The following is a 19,960-nucleotide window of genomic DNA, read 5'->3' as shown; positions in this document are numbered from 1 at the left end:
TGGGTGGTTGAATAAAGTGTGTTAACCAATGAAATCACCTGGTCTAGTCTAGTGGAATGAAAGCCTACATATAATGGAGCATGTTGACTTGAATTAAAGATGCATTGAGGCATATCTGGAACCATTTAATTTACCAACTCCCTCCTGCTCCTGGGTTGGTAATGTTGCTGCTACCGCTGAGAATCAACATCCCACTTTGAAGCCAACGGCAGCGTTCGGCCACGTTGTTTTGGTTTTACTGGAGCGACAAAACCAAAACGGTGTTGTACATAAATGTAGCTGCCTCTGAGCAGAGAAGCTGAAAGCTAACTGTACACCAACTACCTAAAATGCCAAAGGGCCGAAGAAGTGAAGAAAGTCGGACATGTAGCACGCCAAAAACACACTCACGTTTTTTTCTCATGAGCTGGGAGACCAACAGGGGCTAAACGCCAGTGAAAATTGGGATTACATCCAACAGGTGGCCAGGAAAAGGAGACCAAAAGGATGTCCGTGTTGCTCTGTTTCTGCTGGATATGTAAGTAGGCAACTGTTTGCTAACATGTTAGCCATAACAACTTCATAAGCTAACTGCTAACTGTTGTGAACATGTTCTGGAGTCTTTCCGCCCCCTAGTGGTCAACAATTACTTAATGCAGCTTTAAAATCCAGCCCTGGCAGCTGAATCGGTGAAACCCTGGAAAAATGGTGAAAAACAACCTTTGGGTGATTCATTGACTGTAAGCCACCTGCAGTTTTTACAGAGGCACAGAGGCATCTCTCAATTTGTCTGCTACAAAAAGTCACAATGAATACTCTGATGATGTAATGGCTTCCTCTTACATGTCTTAATTTGAGCTATTTGTTGATCATGCACTTCACTGGCTGAACATTATAAAGGGTTCCCTGAATACCTGAAATACATTTAGTAGAAGGAGATTTTGCTTATCTTGGTCAATTTATTCACCAACTTGTATTCATCATATGATAGAGTATACTAGATAAATTACCCACCTTCCAAAATGACACAGAATTAGACAGTTAAATGAGAGTAGTAAAAGCATTTGATCATGGTAGAGGTAGATTCTATGATGCCCACAGCTATGTGCTGCTGTGACGATAGCAGTGAAATGCTCTGTAAATGATCCCTGTGTGTTTTGGCTTCCCTCAGACTGTGTTTGTCCTACAAGGCTCTGTAGTTTACCCTAGGGTATTAGCTGTAACATTAGCTGCTTTCCAATGAGGTTCTCTCCCACTCTGCTTGTCCATGCCATGCGAACCAGGAAGCATTGTCTTTGGAGTCACTTTGGACAGTATTTTGTGTGTGTTTTGAGAATGTTAGGCTGTAGGTCCCTAAAGTTTTTTTTCATCCTTGCCAAACTGATATTGATTTTGTCTCTTATAGTTAGCCTGTTTTCAGGATTTAAAAAAAATGTACTGGAGAATTCTTGTTGGACACAGAGACCTTGGGTTAGGGTGTATTAATTTAAAAATTAAGTGGTGGTCTGGACCTTGGCCTTTTTACCTGTAGACAGGCATTCTTTGATATTAGATGACAGACATTCTTATTCAATCTCAATAACACAAAACTACTCAAGATAAAGACTTGACTCCTAATCCAAAGCATGTGTCTGCATGGTCAGGAAATCAGTGACTCTTAATATTTAAATGATCAGAATGATGCTTTTGGATGTACCAACAAGTTGGAGAATTGTTCACCACTGGCACAGTTTTGTGCTGTAAAGGTGCCTCCTAGATTGTTTATGAGCAACTCCACACTAAATCACGTATGGAGTCAAAATTGTTGCACTGACCTCTATGGGTTGAAAGGTTCAAGTCTGTTGCACTACTGACCACACCCAACTGTGTCGTTGGGTGTAGTCAGGTGTGGACACAACCAACTGTATGTAGTATTGCACTGTTGTGCATTGTGAAGTCCTGCACTTCACAGGGTGTGGCCGCAGCATGCAGCGACTGCTAGATGGCACCACAAATAGGATGTTCAGCCTTTGTGTAGTGTCTCTTTGAAGAGTTTGCATGTGTGCGCTTGCGGTTCCAAGGATGGAGTTCCAAAGAACAGAACAGTGATATCTCCCTATGGCTGACGAGTCTCCCCTGCATCAAAACTTTGGAATATGGTTGCATGTCAGTCATCTGTTTGAGTGCCAACCCTCCCTCTTGCAACGCGAGGATGTTCTTCCACAACGAGACACTGTCAGATAGCAATGTTGGATGTCTAGACTGTCTGATCCAGCTACAATTAAGCTACTTCTTAATTGTAGGTTTTAAGCTAACCTATGCCTCTTGCATAGGACAGATAATTAGCGTAGGAATACAGAACGGTGGTAAAAATAGAAACGGACGAACTCTACGCAGCGGCATAGGTTAGCTTAATTATGGTCTTTTAAAGAGACAGACTTGAGAGTTGCTTCTGTGCCTCTGACTAACCACAGGTGGCTTGCATAATATGACTCATTCAAAGATGAATGTTTTGTGATTTCCATGAGCCTGACTTCTAACCGATGTACAGTTTGTGTGCATGGATAACCAATGAATACAATCCTCTATTACACACTGAAAGGAATCATTGTAAAGTCTACATTAATAGCCTCATTCTCCAGCCCAAACAAAACTCACTGTATATTCACAGTTTTAATGATCCTGGGGTGTTCAGCGTTATATACCCGCCAGCCTGTTGAATGTCTCGACCTTTCTTACTCTGTGTGCTAATAAGGTAAATTAACTGAGTTACTACTCTTGGGTGGGCAGATGTATCCTGCCAGCAGTTGATGACACAACCAGATAAAAAACGTAGTACACAGATACAGCTTTACAATGGTGTTTCTATTAAAAATGTGTAACTCGCTTTTTTTGGGGTACTTTTATTGAAGCAAATATCTCTCTCAGTTGGCCAACTTTGGCAGCATGTTGATATAGAGCGACATTTTTTGATATTTTCTATAAAGTTTCCCACACCTGATTTCTGTTACCAACGCAAATAAAATGTTTTCAGCTGATTTGCTGACGACATGCAGCTTTATTTGTGTCAAAGACGACACCAGCAGCCTTGATAAATGTTTGCCATTGTGTTATATATCTCAGAGTTTTGGACACACAATAACTAATGTGTACTTACTATTGTTAAATACTCATTCATAAATATATTGTCATTTGCTGGTGGGTCTGGTGTGGCATTATACAATATACTCATGTTCAAATCGTTTCCACACTTAAAAATGTTGTGTTAGTTATTCCGACCTCTTTGTTAATCCTCTGTATCAGGGCAGTTTGAACACCTCCGCAATATTCTTGTCCAAATAAGTCATGTTTGTTCCAGTTGCACAAACAACTGCTTGTATACTCTGCCAATCGACCAAAAACAGAGATTTGTTCACACAACACTGCAAACAACTGAATGTGGCTTTTCTTTAGGATCTCAGGTCATCTGTCTGTGTGTCCTTTCATATTTTTTTTATTTTGATTACATACATGTTGATTTAACTTTGCACATTATCCTAAATGTAAAAATGTAAAACCTATCTTTATGTGGCATTTAAACATAACTGTGATTCATATTTAGAGCATACTGCAGTACAAAGTATTACATACGAATACACATACGAACTTCATCAAAACACGTGTGGTGCTTAGATATTTTACCGAACACCGGTGTGTGTGTGCGCTTGTGTGACTCGTAAATTTTTTTTTTTAAATAGTGTTATAGCGAGACAGAAGGACCCCTTTGGGTTTGAGGCATTCACCTTGCAGGTAGGAAGGAAGAGAGAAAGATGTTGATGCATCTTCCCCTACACTGCAATGCCGTAGTGAGGTCAGTGCCAAAGACAAGGAGAGTGAAAAAAGAGGCAGAGATAATGGAGGACTAGAGTGATCTATGGAAAAAATAAAATAGAATAAAGGTTGCCGGATGAGAGGGGAGGATGTGACATGTAGACGCAGAACAAAAAAGGAGCTGAGGGTAAAAGTAGGAGACAGAGGATGGAAGAGAGTTTTACCTCTGCAGAGGTTTAGAGGAGAATCTGTGTCAGAGCACCTTGACATTCCTCTGAATTGAATTTTCGCACTTTTGTTAAAGGTGAGGATGATGGTATTCTGAAATTACAGAATGCAAATTACATGCAATACTCAGCATCTATATGCAACAGCTGCAGTGCAGGTTTGGCATCTTAAAGAGGCAGCAGCATTTCGCATTATATCTTTGCATATATCGTAGAACATTTGACTTAAAGTAGATTCTAAATTGGTTGTAATTTGAATTGTGTGGAATGTAATAATTCTCTATGTATTTATTCTACACGATAAAGTTAAACTATACATTATTCAACACCTATCACTCTCCACTTGAGTGTTATAAATACATCATAAAAGCTTAATAAGTGTTATGTGGGCCATGTTGCAGGTCCGGATGGATGTCAAGCCATTCATCAAAAATGTATGAAGGTTTGACCAGCCTTTTAATGTAATGGACAAAGTAATACATACAATAGCTTGGTTGTCTTTTAGCTCGTTGTTTATATGGGATGAAAAATACATGAATTAAAAGGCTTGAAAGGTTTGACAAAGCCCAAAACGTCAACGTCCCTGTTTGTGAGCTCTAAAAGCAACAATCTGCTCCTTTGCCCTGAGGTTGTTCGCTCCTGTGGTTTTCATGGACATATTTGAGTTCTCTCTCTCCATGCACTTTTCCTAAATAGGTCAGGATATCCACAAGAAGAAGGTACCCTACTTCGAGAAGGGCACCCTACTTCTCCCAAAATAATCGGAGATGTAGAAGCTCTGCTTTGATTGAGGGCGTCATTCTGTGTAATAATAAACTGGAATATACACAGTGTTTCATGTATCATTAATAATCATCTCCCTGGATAAAATCTATACTGTGCGGGGAGATTGTGTTGCAAAGACAAACAAACAAGGCTATATGTCAGCATTTGGAAGGATTAGTAATCCATCATTCCGCCACACTGTCTTTCAAATTAAACCATTTTTCCGCGCATCCAGAGTTGTCATTAGTTTGTCTGTGCAGCAATCCCCGATGTTGAATGCTATTGATTATAATGTCTGACAGGGGATTTTGCCAGTAAAGCTGACCTCAGCTTTCATTCAGCACAGGCTATTATTCATCTCAGCAACACATCAATGGTGTGTGTATGATCTTTACTAGCCGTGTAATATTCCTCTATTGCCTGATGTGAATGTAATTTTGTTCCAATGATTTTCGACACGTGTTGAAATTCATTAAGTATAGGATTATATTTTTATTCTGACCTGGACGCTTGTTTTTAGATTTTAAATATATGTTTTAAAGTTATGTAAAGATACATCCTATAACCATGGACATATAATCAATATTCTGGAAAATCTATAGGTTTATCATTATGGGCAAGTTATTAATGTGGTCCAATGAACCACAATATGGTAATTAGACAGTCAAATGTATTAACTATATAATACGCATTTATTTCATCAAGAGAAACAAAATGGTTGATTTGGAAAGTTAAGATAATGCAAGGTATCATATAGCTATGACATTTTCTAAATATATGAATTGACTCTTACTGCTCTCGTCCACTTTGTGTATAGTTGCCGGCAGCTGCGCTGTGCATCATCTCTACTAGCTCCTAACATCCAACAAATAAACTGAGCAACTAGCTGATGAACACATGTAGCTGCTGAATAGTTAATTCAAAACCAGAGCTAACAGAGAGATTGAATGTGCAAATTAGCAGCTGTTTGCTTATACGTCCATAGTCTGATCCTTTGTGGCCAAAAATCAATTCCTTCAAAGTGACACCAGTGACAAGTGCTGCTACACTTCAGGTAGAGGTTACAACTAACTGACCTTCTCACATCTACTTATAAAAACTAGTTTCATGTTTCTTCCATTATTAACAGTGACTTAAAATCCCCCAAAAGTGAAGGTTAGACATGCTGCACAGCACTTCAATGAAAACAAAAAAACAGGAAACGGAACAGCTGATAACTGGTTCTTTTCAGCAGTGAACTGAAAACTGTGAAACGTGACATTGTAGTTTCCATGGTTAACTATGTAGCAATACTTCATCAAATTTTGGGATTCATAGGGGAATTTTAATCAAAACTATTTTGAAATGAACGGTACTATCATAACAGCCAGAAATAAAACTATGAACATTTCATTGTTCATGTCAGGTCAGATTTATTTCTGCACACTTCAAGCCTCCATATTTGACTCTGTCCTCACAAGCTGGCCAAGTGGGCCAATGCCTGGTGAGCCGAGTGAGTGACCATTACAACAGAGGAGGTGAAGTCATCTCAGTTCCGTGTGCTTCTGGGTAATTTTTTGCCAGTTGAGAAACATTAAAATCTGCATAAGAGGACTGAGTGTTTGCAGCACATCATTCAAGAAGATGAAGAATGAAAATACTTTGGCACAAGGTCCAAAAACTCTACAAAACTATTTGAAATGTAAGTTCAGTCTCAATGAACTGCTGGTGCGTGCAGAGTAAAAACATTTGTGAGAGTGTCATATCACTAAAACATTAGGTGCAGTGACCTAAAATGATTCAAGTGAGAATCAGCCCTATCTAATCTGCATCACTAATTTTCCCCGGGAGTCATATCTAACATCCAAAGATTATTAGTAATGACAGTCTGCCTTTCTGTTGAAAAAGTTGGTCTAATACTTTGTGTTTTGTGCTGAACTCAAACCGCTCTCCTGCTCTTATTTTTCTATTTTCCAGGAAAATGTGTTGACATGACATCGCTCTAAATACTGAGTAGCCGCAATGCGATTTATGGAATATTCTGAAAAGACGTATTGACCCAATCAGCACAAACATTGGGACATTTTGGAAATGCTGATACCTTTCATTTTAATGTTTTTAACTTTCAAGTTATTTCAGATAGAAAGCCTTCTGCATAATATTTCCCCTGTTAGCTCGAATAGAGATGAAAGGGCGATTTGAGTTGAAAGGCTAATTTTAGATGGCATGAAGACAAATGGGATGGAGGAAGGCTGCATCTGGTATACACTGCATCATCATCCCCACGCATGGTTGAGCTGTGCAATGACTTAATGGAAAAGTTGTGTGCAGAGTTTTCTTCAAACACAATATCCTCCAGCTTTGGACCGTTGTTGTTGTGTTATCCTTTTGTTTCACGGAAGTTTTACGTAACTTATATAAGTAACAGTCGAAGAAACTTTTGCATCTGAGGATTTCAACACGGGCCATTTGATATTTCAATTTTGATGTATTATCATAACTCAGATCTTGTTGATATCTGTCCCAGATTAGGTGGAGTTAGAGCAAAGCCATTGCTTTCACAGTTGTTGAGTGACGGAGTGAGATAATTCCTGTGCATGTACTTCTTTACTGTTCTCAAGTACATTCTTCACGTATCTGTACTTTACTTGAGTAGAGGTACTTTTCAGTTTTACTCATATGTCAGCAAATATCTGTACTTTCTACTCCACTTAGCCTTGTGTTACATGTTCACATTTAGTTTTTAAAAATATTTTAAAGTAAGTAATCAATAACAAGAGTGGAATTGGTCCACCGATCCAATCAGTAACTAAAGAGCCCCACCTCCTTCAACAACAGAAAAGCGCAGCAGCAGTTATACGCCACTGCGGAGACTCATCGATAATGATGTTGTAAGTTGGCTATTACATTTACTTTTAATACTTTATTTCTATTTAAAAGCAAGTGTGAATTGCTTTAACAAAAGTAGAAAAGTTAATATGGTACTTTTACTTTTACTTTAGCAATTTTCTTTTTAAAGGGACTATATACATCAATTAACAAAATCACTTAAGCCCGTCATGTAAATGTGCCAGATTTAGCCACACAGGCTAGTTTTCCTCTGTTGTCCCTGGCAGGTTAATGGCATGAAAGAAAACCATTCGAAGAAAATATACAGAAGCACATGAGCACATAAACACAGAGAAAGAGTTGAGAAATTTGATGACCCTTAGCTCTGTGGTCATTTCAGGTATGTGGTGTCATAATTTTTTGAATACTCTCAGTAAAATATTGCTGATAAGTATTTGAAGAGGAAGCCAGAAATAAGTGAACCACTGCTTCGGGAAGTCACACAAATTTGGCTTAAATTAGTATGTTCGTCACACCGACTCTTCGTGGTGCCTCAGGCGATCATGCATGCCTGCTTGATACGTGGGCAAGACCTAAACGCATTAAAACAGTTTGAGAGACAAACAGTAGATGAGGGGCGAGAGAGAGACATTTCTGCGCTCTGACAGTTAAGCTGCCTAATTTCTCTGCCTGCTGAGGTCTTTATTCCTTATGAGCTGCCATCAGCAATCAGTGGAGCTTAGTATAAAGACTGGATGGGCGGGTGGAATATTTTTGAGGGAGGTCTCTGCACAGATTACACTGAACTCACTTGTCCTTTAGAGGACGTTCTGTGTACCTACATGTGCAGAGATATGTGTATTTTTGTGTTTGTTAATATTGACACAGATACAGTAAAGAATGATTTGTTATTTAGTATGTGTGTATGTGTGTATGCGTGTGAGAGTAAAGTGTGCGTGTTTCTCATTGCATCTGCTGCTGTGCTCCGGGTCATTTCTGTCCCTGGAGGCTGGTGACAGCAGCTGCTGTATGAATGAAGGTATGAGTGTGTGTGTGTGTGTGTGCGTTTGTGTAAAAGCCTCTGGGAAAGAGGGAGCCTGCATGTCCAGCCGATACACCAGCTGAAGAGCAGTTATCGTTCCACTACACACACACTCTTACAGGTCAGTCAGCTGCCTACAGATCAGTCTGCAGAGTTCTGCAGCAGTGAAGCATCGTGTCCTTAATCTTCACTCTGTCTTCTTGTTAGCTGTGAGCTGCTGTTGGTCTTTGCACTGTGTGGAAATGCCAGCTGTCAGCGATGCAACAGAGGAAAGTGGAAATAAGGAAAGGGTCTAACATGTGTTCGAGATTTAGAAAGTCTTAAGAATAGTAATAATGAGTCTGAACTGAGAGGATGTCCTACAGGAAGCAGGCAGCTCATGGTGTCTGGTAGCGAGTGCATTCTCTTCATGTTGTCCTTTTTGAATTGACTCAGCAAGTGGTCCTCTTTTCATATTCAGCCCCTCAGGATTGAGATGCTAAAATTTTTTGAAAAATCCTTTTCATCATTTATGGGAGTTATTGAATATTCTGCAGGTTCAGGCCCTGGAGCTGTCTCACCCGAATCCACTCTAACGCACAGTATTGGCTCGCTACTCTGCAGTGCTTAAAACACTGATGTTTGCAGATAACCTTCGTCCACATGCTTTCTGCTAATGCAGCAATCTGCCCTGTGCTGATTATCCTGTTGTCCAGCAGTGGAGTGCACACATACACACACACGCGCACACACACACGCATGCTTGCAAACGCACACAGCACTACACTCAATATTTGCAATGTCTTGGAAATTTCTAAAGATCTAAACCGCCCCAACAAACAAAGAGTGATAACTGCACTACGTCAAATAGAAAAGTCCAGTGAGCGAAAAGGTTTATCCATTGTGGTCCACGTTATCCTCACAGCCTTTTTTTTCTGCATCCAGTCCAACCAGTCCAACTCATGCATTTAGAAAATTAACACACGACCAGGACATTTTTACTAGGTTTGTGCTTTTAGGTGATCAAAGGTGCGTTGTAAAGACATCACATAAAGCAGCTCATTGCAAGGCCGTTGTAAGTTGTCCGTGGGGTGATCAATACTTTGTTTACTTGATCTTGCTGCCTGAAAAATGTTGGTCGCACACAGGCTGTCATAATCATTCACACAAATTCAAACGGCAAAATCTGACTAATTATATTACACCCATTATCAAATTTTTACACTTTACACTCTTTGTATTGAAATTAAACAGCACAACCAATAACTGATAAGAATTATGTCTATTTAATGGTGAATACACACACTTCAGTTAAAATAACATAATTTAATTCATATATCATGTAGAAACAAGCTGAGAAGACCAACTAAAGTGATCAAGGTGAGCTTTTCACACATAATCTCACTTATGCCCGTACACCATAAACCATTTTAAGAAGGAAATCTTTAAAACTTTAAAGTTAAAACATTTTCTTTATTAACATTGATATAAAAGCATATCTGATAAAAAAAAATTAACAAATTAGATGGGATAAAATCACCTTACATGTAATTGTAAATAAACTGGATTATAGACTTTCTTAAAGCAATCGTGAAGGGACAGTATAAAATGAACAAAGAAAGAAATGACAAAATAAAAAAAATTACCTTGAAGAAAACAACATCCTCGGATCCAGTGCAGCCTCATGAATATTATATGAATAGCATGTGTGGGGATAAGGGATAGCAGTGTTTACTATGTAATTAGAAAGTCACAGCTTTGCACACAACATAAACAATATATTTCCAATTTAGCGGTATCTATTTTTATTTTGTAGAGCTCCCATAAATACTATTAATAATATAATTCACCATCTGTTAGGTTTGGATAATTGAAAAATATTTGATGTGTATATTTAACATCAGCAAACATGTTTAAAAAAAGAAAAGGAAAGCCCTCTCAGTCTCTGAGCCTGTGCCACTATGCAGACATGTGGGTAGCACGCAGACTTAGTGACATTTAGCTAATGCTGTTACGCTGTAGTAATTATCCCTGGCATGAAATGAATCTCAGCAGAAAGTGAACACGGATATGCTGTATGCCTCATTTTATCTTTACAGTGCTTAACATCAGCAGTGTCGCAGATTCTCATAGACACTGAAAATGAGCTAATTTCATATTCTCTATGTTATTTAAACAAATATTTGCATATAAACGTGCAGCGTCGACTGCAGATTTCTATCCCAGTGCAGCAGGATGCCTCAGATGACTCCTTGTGGTGCAGAGAACCATCAATAACAGGCCTCAGGTCAAACCCACTGCTGTGAAATGACCAATACAGGCAGATACATCTGGCTCACAGCAAAGGATCAGAGTGTCTGAGCGTCCAAATATCATACACAACCTGCATTCGGCTTCCGGAGGACCAAAGGTGCAGACAAGCTTTATTCTGCGGATTTTCCAAACCATAAAAGTCAGTGTAGCATATCTACTAGCAGCTGCTCCGAGCACAGACGGCCGGACACGTGTGCCATTTTGAACAAGTCACACACATGGCTGATTCTCCCTCTTTGTCTCTGTGTCCTTGTGTCTGTCTTTGTCACACAAAAACACACTCGCAGGTGGAGCAGAAACAGTCCTGCAGCGTCGCGCTGCTCTATTTTAAGTCTGTTTCACACTAACTCATGTTCCTGTGCTCTTACTCTTCACCGGTCTTCCACTGGGCTCTCACGTACTGACAATCTCAAAGGAGTAAAACACTTTTTAGACGTTTCTCTTCATTTCTTCCTCCAAACCTCTGTGTCTCCACCTCTTTTCCCTCATTACACTTGTTTTCAGAAACGCACCTTTCACTAATTTGCTCGTTGCTGTAGTAACTGGCCACAAACGGGAGGTGTGGGCATTCTTGGGTCCTCATTAAAAGATGCGCTATGGAGTCTCATTTGACATGCACATGCACATATTTAAAATGCAGAGGAATCATAGCACCTACATCACCTGACTTAAAGGCTAGCAGCCATTTTACCCAGTTGTTCTAATCCACCCAGGGCTGCAGGTCCCATCTATCTCTGTGCCTTTAGCTGCCTTGGGTGGCCTTAAACAAGTGTGTCCTACGTAATCGGCTCCTCCGTGCAGGGAGCGTGCACAGCCACTGCATTGTGGCATAAATACCGGGGAGCCCCACGATGTTCAGGCTTTCGTTGCTCATTATAAAGAGCTGACAGTGCAGTAAAGCCTCAGTCTTCCTCCGCAGTGCCTCACAATGGATCGACACCAGAAGATAACACTATAGCGCACCAGTCTCTCAGAAGCCTAACAGCTGCACTGCTCTCCAGATCCAGCGGCCCCCGGACGCAGCATTCTATTACTGCAGCGATGATGCTCAACGGGAAGTCGCCCCACTCTAAGAGGATGCCACCAGTAATTGTTGTCCACACGATGACCCTCGGAGGAGGAGATCGCTCCATTTTGTCAAATTTAAGGCGACATGAGGTTTTTTTTGTGCAGCAGTTCAACTTATATATTCAATAGATTTGCAAAAGTGAAGAGATTTATGATAAGATAAAACAAAAGGGCAGGGATGAATCTCATAGGAAAAACACTACCCATTGATTTTTATCACACTGTTCCTTGAATCAGTGAATAGCAGTCGCTGTTTAAGCATGTGTGTGTGTGTGTGTGTGTGTGTTTGTGTGTGTGTGTGTGCAGTCACACATGCTGATATCAATGAATGCAATGTTCCATTTTAGCTCAGCAGTGAAGATGAGTGTGATACCACCTTTCGTCTGACAACCCCTCCAGTTACAGTCTTTTGTGATTAGTGAGCTCATGTGTGTGTGTTATCTGGTGCACAACTCCACCATCTTATGGTGTTGTTTGTCACGGCAGCTGAGTGAGAACACAAAAAACACACGCACACACACAGTCATGCATGCTCATACCAATATAAATATATACATACAGATATACATGGACAAAACTGTTTTCTTTCTTTTGCTCCTGATATATAAGTATAAAATGAACGTAATGCTATTTGATCCCTTTAGTCGCCTATCTAAAAAGTCTAATCACTAATTATACTGAGCCAAGACAACTAAGGCAATCATAACATTGTCAGAATCAGACCCAGATATTTCCCTAACCTCTGTGCATTTGCTTGATATTAACTGACTCTGTCTTTCTCCCTTTCACCACCCCCCCTTGCTCCCCTTTTCCTTCTCTCTCTGTCTCTCTGCAGGATCCTGCTGACAGTGGTGGTGATTTTCCGGATCCTGATAGTTGGCATTGTGGGGGAGAAGGTGTACGAGGATGAGCAAATCATGTTCATCTGCAACACCATGCAGCCCGGCTGCAACCAGGCCTGCTACGACAAGGCCTTCCCCATCTCGCACATCCGCTACTGGGTCTTTCAGATCATCCTGGTGTGCACACCGAGCCTGTGCTTCATCACATATTCTGTTCATCAGTCTGCCAAGGCACGTGACCGAAGCTATTCTCTCCTGCATCCGTATATGGATCACCATGGTCACGGTCACCACGGTCGCCATCACGATCATCACGCTCGCAAGCTTCACTCTCGCAACATCAACGGCATCCTGGTGCACCCTGACAGCAGTAAGGAGGATCACGACTGCCTGGAGGTCAAGGAGATCCCTAATGGACCCCGAGGACTCCCTCAAACACACAAGAGTTCTAAAGTGCGACGGCAGGAAGGCATCTCGCGTTTCTACGTCATCCAGGTAGTGTTCCGCAACGCGCTGGAGATCGGCTTTCTGGCCGGCCAGTACTTCCTGTACGGCTTCAACGTACCAGGGATGTTTGAGTGTGACCGATACCCATGTGTGAAGGAGGTGGAGTGTTACGTGTCTCGTCCCACAGAAAAGACTGTGTTTCTGGTCTTTATGTTTGCTGTGAGTGGCGTTTGTGTGCTGCTCAACCTGGCTGAGCTCAACCACCTTGGCTGGAGGAAGATAAAGACGGCCATGCGAGGGGTGCAGGCTCGAAGAAAGTCCATTTGTGAAGTGCGCAAGAAGGATGTTTCACACCTGTCCCAGACCCCCAACCTGGGCAGGACCCAGTCTAGTGAGTCAGCCTACGTCTGACAGAGGCTTCTCAGCCTGGGTGCTCGAGGACCTCTTAAATTTTGTAGAAGAGCTTTTCCATGGCCCAGGACCCCAGTTCATTAGGGCACAAAACTCACCACTGCATTATTATTCAGGAGCACAGACGGACAGACTGTGTGGTCATGATGAAGCATCAATTTACAAAGTAGAGACTTTGACACTTGAAGAAAGATGAATCACTTTCCTAAAAAATAAGCAACTGTGTTGCTGAAACAAAGGTTACACCTGATGTGACATGCTGGAGAGTTCTGCTCTGCCTAGGGACACTAGGTGCCTTCAAAGAACCCAACAGATACAACTGAGCAATTAAGTAATACTTAATGAAATCAAATTAAAATGAAAATAACTATGTCTGAGGTCGAATTATCATTTTTTTCATTATTTGCCTTTGCTGTAGGTCAGAAATAATCCCCTCAGTTTCTAGTTATGTGTGCATATGCAAGAGCTTAAGCGTGTGCATGCATACGCATGTTTGTGGGAAAAAAAGCCAATCTCTGACTTTGAGACTGAAAAATGAATGCTAAGCTAATCAGAGCTACTGAGAGAAAGATAATGTTATTTCTCATTGTCCATAGTCTTTGAGTGGAGCCATTTGGCAGACGAACAAGCATCTTTTTAAACAAGTACTAAGAAACCTACACAAAGTCAAACACAGAAAAAACCAGCAGTAGTAAAACTGTCAATGTAAACTGGTATTTGACACATTAGAGTATTTGTTGTCACTATTCTTCTTCATATTTCTCCCTTCTGACTACAGAAGCCTGATGTTGCCCGGGAGCTTTGCTCGGAGTGAGACACATGGTGCATTGTAGATGAGTTAGACTTACTCCTTTCGATATGGTGTTACGCACTGCAGTGCTCCCCTCGCCTGCAAGGTGCACACTGTTTCCTCTCAGAACTGTGTGCCATCAGTGTTTCCACTTTAGCTTGTAAAGTGCGATCACTGATTAAGGTGACTACTGGAGTTGAATTAAGATTTTTTTTGTTTTTCAATTTAGCAGGACAAGTGTTGTAATCACAAATATTTTAATGTGTAATCTCAAGCTTTTTTTCACAAGCGGATTTGGTGCCATATTTTCATTTTTTTTTTAAAGTTACTGTACATAGATGAAATGTAATAAGTACACGTAGCCTTTTCCCTGTGCCGAATGGAGGGGCTTCACTTGGATGGGGGAACGGGGATTCGGGTGGTAATGAAGATTAATCATAGATTGCCAGCTTTAACAATATGTATTATTAACATGCTTTTTGTTAAGCCTTCACCCTCTAATGGAGAGTGTACTTTCAGAAAAGTGTTTTCCCCTATGGACTTTGAAAAAGGCATGTTACTCAAGCATTAATAGAATGGATAGATTATGACATGTATTTAAAAAGAGACTGTTTAATTTATTTGCATCCTGCTCCTGTGAAATGTAATACTCAGCATGCATGAAGATGAAAAATATAAAGAGGTATCAACATAGACTCCCGTTGTGGGAATATTGAAAGAGAATAAGTGAAAGGCTCCTGAACTGCAGCAATAATAATAATAATATATAGTATGTGAAAAAAATATGTGAATAAATTATTATGCAAACAGAGATTGTGACTGTGCTGTGTTTAAGAAACAAATAACAACTGCAGCTGCTGCTTTACTTTTCTCAGGATATTGTGAGGTAAGTGTTGGATAATGGTATGAAATTTACATATTCTAAAAACATCACAACACCACCACCACCACTATATCACAATATGACCATACGCATTAAAAAGTATTCAAAATTCTAGTTTGATAAAAGCGCAAACGTTTTTTCAGCGAAATTTACTTTGAGAATCCAAGGGGAAAATAGTTGTGCAGGGAAGTTTGTTCTTTGAGTGTTATATTATGAATTACATATTCATAATGGTTAAAGCTATAAACATGTATCATGGGTTAGGGTTAGGGTAAGAAGTGCTCGTATGTTGTATATATAAAATCTTTGTCTGCAAAGAATGACCAACGTGGAGTCAAAAGTTTAATATTTAAAATGTAACAGAGAAGAAATATAAAGTTGTAGTGAAAATGCACTTTAATGCAGTCATGATGTAAGTGTTTTTTTTTTCTTTCTGCCACCTGCTTCCGTCTGTGTAGGGGGGTGTTACTGTAACATGAGATATACTGTGGCTTTTCGTGTTGTATAGAATACATAGGTATATACAGCACAGAGTGCGACAAGGTGCTTTCAGCCGCACAGATTTAAAACCTCCTTTAACATGTTTTATTCAAGGCTGAGAAATGATACATCTCTCAGAGATAGGTATGTGCACTCTACAGAGTTTCTGTCGATAAATTATAGATATTTCACCAGTTCGCCTCCATGATATAAAACTCATGAGGAGAGCAAATCTACCATAAAACTATGTTTGCATAAGTACTCATTGTGCCTTTTCATATCTACCCCTGATTACTTCAGTGTTTGTGTGGAGAAAATGTAATTTTCTACAGAAAGATGTTTGTGAGTATTATTCTTAGGCCTAGTGTTGACTATAAGCTATTAGAGCGGACCTGATCATTTCAGTAATGACTGAGGTTACTGAGAGAGAAGAGAGAGAGTTGTGGGGGGGCGACGAACCTTTTAGCGTTATTAAACCTTCAGTCAGTGCAGCAGCATGTGGCCACGTCCGCTGGAACACTGAACACACAGTGGGACCAGAGGAAGAGCATGATGGAGAGGAGGGTTAATATAGTTGATTGTCTGATAGGATGAATGAGTAATGAATGTTATTCATTCACTTAAAGGCCACACTGAGGCCTTGGTGACATGAGGATAGCTGTGATTGACTCTGTGCTGTGTGTGATATGCATTTGCATCAACCAGCACCTGACAAAGAGAGAGAGAGAGAGAGAGAGAGAGAGAGAGAGAGAGAGAGAGAGAGAGAGAGAGAGAGAGAGAGAGAGAGAGAGAGAGAGAATGCCAGTCAGTAAATGCCGAAACAGAGGCACTGCTGAGGATGTCACCAGGCCGGTTGCTGTGGTGACAGGAGGGCAGTAATGATGTTAAGCACCTCTGAGACTGTAGTAAGGGCAGAAACAGCACTGCACCATCTCTCCTGCTGTTGCCCAGCAGCACGTTGCTCCAGTATACTCATTCATGGTGAAAGTTAGAAACACGTTGCGCTGTGCTCTATTCTGCAGCGCTGCGGCTACAGCACCACCAGGGCTTAAATAACAGGTAAGTGCAGAAAGTACCCACTGAAGATGTCTAATTCTAACAAATGGCTGAGAACAATTTGGTGTAAGAATGTGGATAAGAGTAGAAAGTGCTGTATAGGTGTTTCAATATTACATATAGGTAAATATAATTTTACAATGTTACATAACATTTAATTTACATAAGCTCAGTAACCTAACCTTTTTTTTTTATAAAACCAAGTTATCCATTACCCTTCAGATATTTAAAGTATATAATTTCTATAATCTTAGTAAATGTTATGATATTATGGTGCTCAGGCCCATTTGGGCTGAACAGAGCAACAGCCTGCATTGACTACCTACAAGTAGAGATGTGCAGATGTAAAAAAGTATGGCAGCTTTCTTATCTACCACTTTGAATTTCACCCTACTTGGCTCCTCATGCATTTAAACATGCAAATGGATGGTTTTAAATCACTGTGTAATCACAGCAATGGTTTGGGGCACTGCAGTGTTATTCATTTTGAATTCGAATGTGAGAGTTACACATAATATGCTAATAGGCTGGGCCGCATGAAAGAAAGAGAACAAATGAACAAGAGGTAAAACAAAAAGAGAGGACCCAAAACACAAAGGCTACAAACCTGCTGTGCAAACTATTTTAAAACAGACAAGTGTGTGCTGGAATATGGATGAGCAGCCAACAGATGAGCCATACGCTGGCTTCACACCAAATCATTTTAATTAGAGTGGAGTATGAAATATTTAACTGTGAGCTTTAAGATAATCATTTTCCAAGTGAACTTTGTACATCTCTCCTCTTTGCTGTATGTTAGAGTGTCTGAAGGGCAGTTACTTTCCAAAGTTTCCAAAGCAACGTCCCCCTTTTCTGTTCACCGCTAAAGTAGGTGAAATGAGGACTGTGTGGTTTGTGTGGTTATAGAGTGACTCTATGCCCCATGACACAGTCTGTCCAGATCTGAGTGTGAGTCTGACTTAATCAACATTGAGGTAGAGACCATTTCTACAAAATAGCAGAGTGCAGAAAATAAACGAAACATTTCCAAGACACTGTGAAAACAACATCAAGAGACAGCAAAGTTTACTAAATAGCAAGAGATGTAAATGCCTCTGGAACAAATACAGTATGTAAAATTAAATTCAAAGCAAATAAATAGATACAAACAAATGAATCGGCTAAAACAAGAACAGCTGGAGGTGAAATGTGGTAAAAACTTTGATTGCCACATTCATGCTCACCTTTAACAACTGAATATGAAGAGGGATTTCACATTCACGCAAATGAAATTGCATCAAATTGTATGTTTTAAAATATGAAAAAAGCTACACATATTTATATACACCCATACATACAAATACAATCATATGCCTACATTACATACCGCTATATATATACAATTAGCAAAAATGGGAAGTATATTAGAGGGTTACGGCCTCTGGAGATGATGATCTCTGGATGGGTTGCTTTTTTGCCGCCCACCAAAAGGACACAACCACACTCTAAACATGGCTTTACCACAGCAGTATGGACGGTTACATGGTGACAACTGGCCGAGGGAGTTTTTATCTCTCCACACAAATGATGGATTATTTTGGCACCTCATCTCTGAATCAGGAGCATGATCCCAATTTCTATAGATGTGACTGCAGTGTAGATTTGACATGTGCTCTGTTATTGTAGCCACACGTCAGATCCTGTGTGATTGTAAGTCTGTCACTGTAATGCTCGGTGAGCCCTGCGCCACTGTTTGTTGTTCTGCACTGGTTCTGACTTTGACCATTGTGTCTGTAATTAATAATAACTGACTCGCCATTCACAGACATTCGCTCTTGTATCCTCATCAGATGTGCAGCTGTACTGTGTGACCTCCTCACCACAGCCGATTCATTATTATCCCAATGATAAGCAGCACAATCAGAATAATCATTTCATTATTCCTCTCCTGTGTCCCGTGGATATTTCCCTCTCTGCCTCTCCACTCATTCATAAAGATAAAATTGGCGTCGGATTATTCCTCTCTGGAGCCTGCTCCGCTCGCAGCCTCTTAATGTCTTGGACCATCAATTTATGACAGTCTCCATTCTGCTCTCTGCGAGCGACTTGCTCTCCTTCCGTGATTTCCCCGCTTGGCACAGTCTCTCTGCCCTCTCTCCCTGTCTCCATATGGTCCTCTCCTCCACCACCTGACTCATTCCTCTCTCTTTCCACGACATCCTCCACCTCCACATTTCATCCTGCCCTCCTGCCTCCATCTGACCTTCTCTGTCTCCGCTCAACAGGCCCCTGCTCTGGCTCTTCCACCTGCCTCTCACTTGAATTTACTCCAATATTCCCTTTTCTTTCAATGCTCGTTTTTTCATGCGTCTATCAAAGATGCCAAAACTACCCAGTCTTCTGCTGCACTGCTGAGCAGCGCTTCCACTGCCCCCTCTTCTCTCTCCTAAACTGTCAGTGACCCTGATCCCTTTGCTCTCAGCAGAAAGGATTTTGTCGCCAAAGAGAACACTGACAAAAAACTGAGAGCAGCTTGACAGCTTTCTAATCTCTTTTATAGGAGAACTTTCACCAGTTAATACTCGAGGAAGTGTGATAAATATGGAGCACACAACATGGACAGCTGAGACCAAAAGTCAGTTTGATTTAGATTTCTAGACCCTTACGTCTGTCTCATGTCTCGTGGAATTATTTAAAGCTGCTCAGCCACCAGCTTTCTATGAGGCTGCTCTGCCATCTTACTGGATTAATTCACCTCTTGGACCTTGTCAGTGTCAGACGATGGTAAAAATACCCTCAATATCTTCATGTGCTTTGATAAGGGTAATGTAGAAAAGAGGAAAAATGCTGTGGTAAAGTGACATAAGACACACGTGTGTTGTCTTCTTAGCGTCTCGTGATAATAAATCCTTCATTACTTACAAAAGACTGATGATGTAAGCTGCTGTGGGTTATTTGAGGCCGGTTTTATTTTACTAATCTGCATGGTTAATAGTTCTTATGTTAAAATTCTATAAAAATAAACGTACGTGGATGGACATGATTTAACTATTACCCTAAAATGTCTTAAAGCTTCAGTGTGTAGAATTTAGTGACATCTAG

The 19,960-nt window shown here is 40.5% G+C and overlaps 1 protein-coding gene across 2 annotated transcripts in view; it reads left to right on the top strand.

Moving 5' to 3' along the window:
• Positions 1–15,271, top strand: part of LOC117773851 (gap junction delta-2 protein-like) — an 18,519-nt gene extending 3,248 nt beyond the window's left edge. Inside the window, exons 4-5 of one of the 2 annotated variants that reach the window (XM_034605609.1) lie at positions 461–517; positions 12,806–15,271. In XM_034605609.1, coding sequence (XP_034461500.1) covers positions 461–517; positions 12,806–13,670 — 922 coding nt within the window. In that variant the 3' untranslated portion in view covers positions 13,671–15,271. The remainder of the gene's footprint in view (positions 1–460; positions 518–12,805) is intronic. The other variant, XM_034605610.1, reaches the window with a different exon arrangement.
• Positions 15,272–19,960: the final 4,689 nt, after the last annotated feature.

This window comes from Hippoglossus hippoglossus, chromosome 14 (genome assembly GCF_009819705.1).
Source record: "Hippoglossus hippoglossus isolate fHipHip1 chromosome 14, fHipHip1.pri, whole genome shotgun sequence".
Taxonomy (NCBI): domain Eukaryota; kingdom Metazoa; phylum Chordata; class Actinopteri; order Pleuronectiformes; family Pleuronectidae; genus Hippoglossus; species Hippoglossus hippoglossus.
Note: the sequence above shows the minus strand (reverse complement) of the source record. Positions and strands in the feature narration are given on the sequence as shown.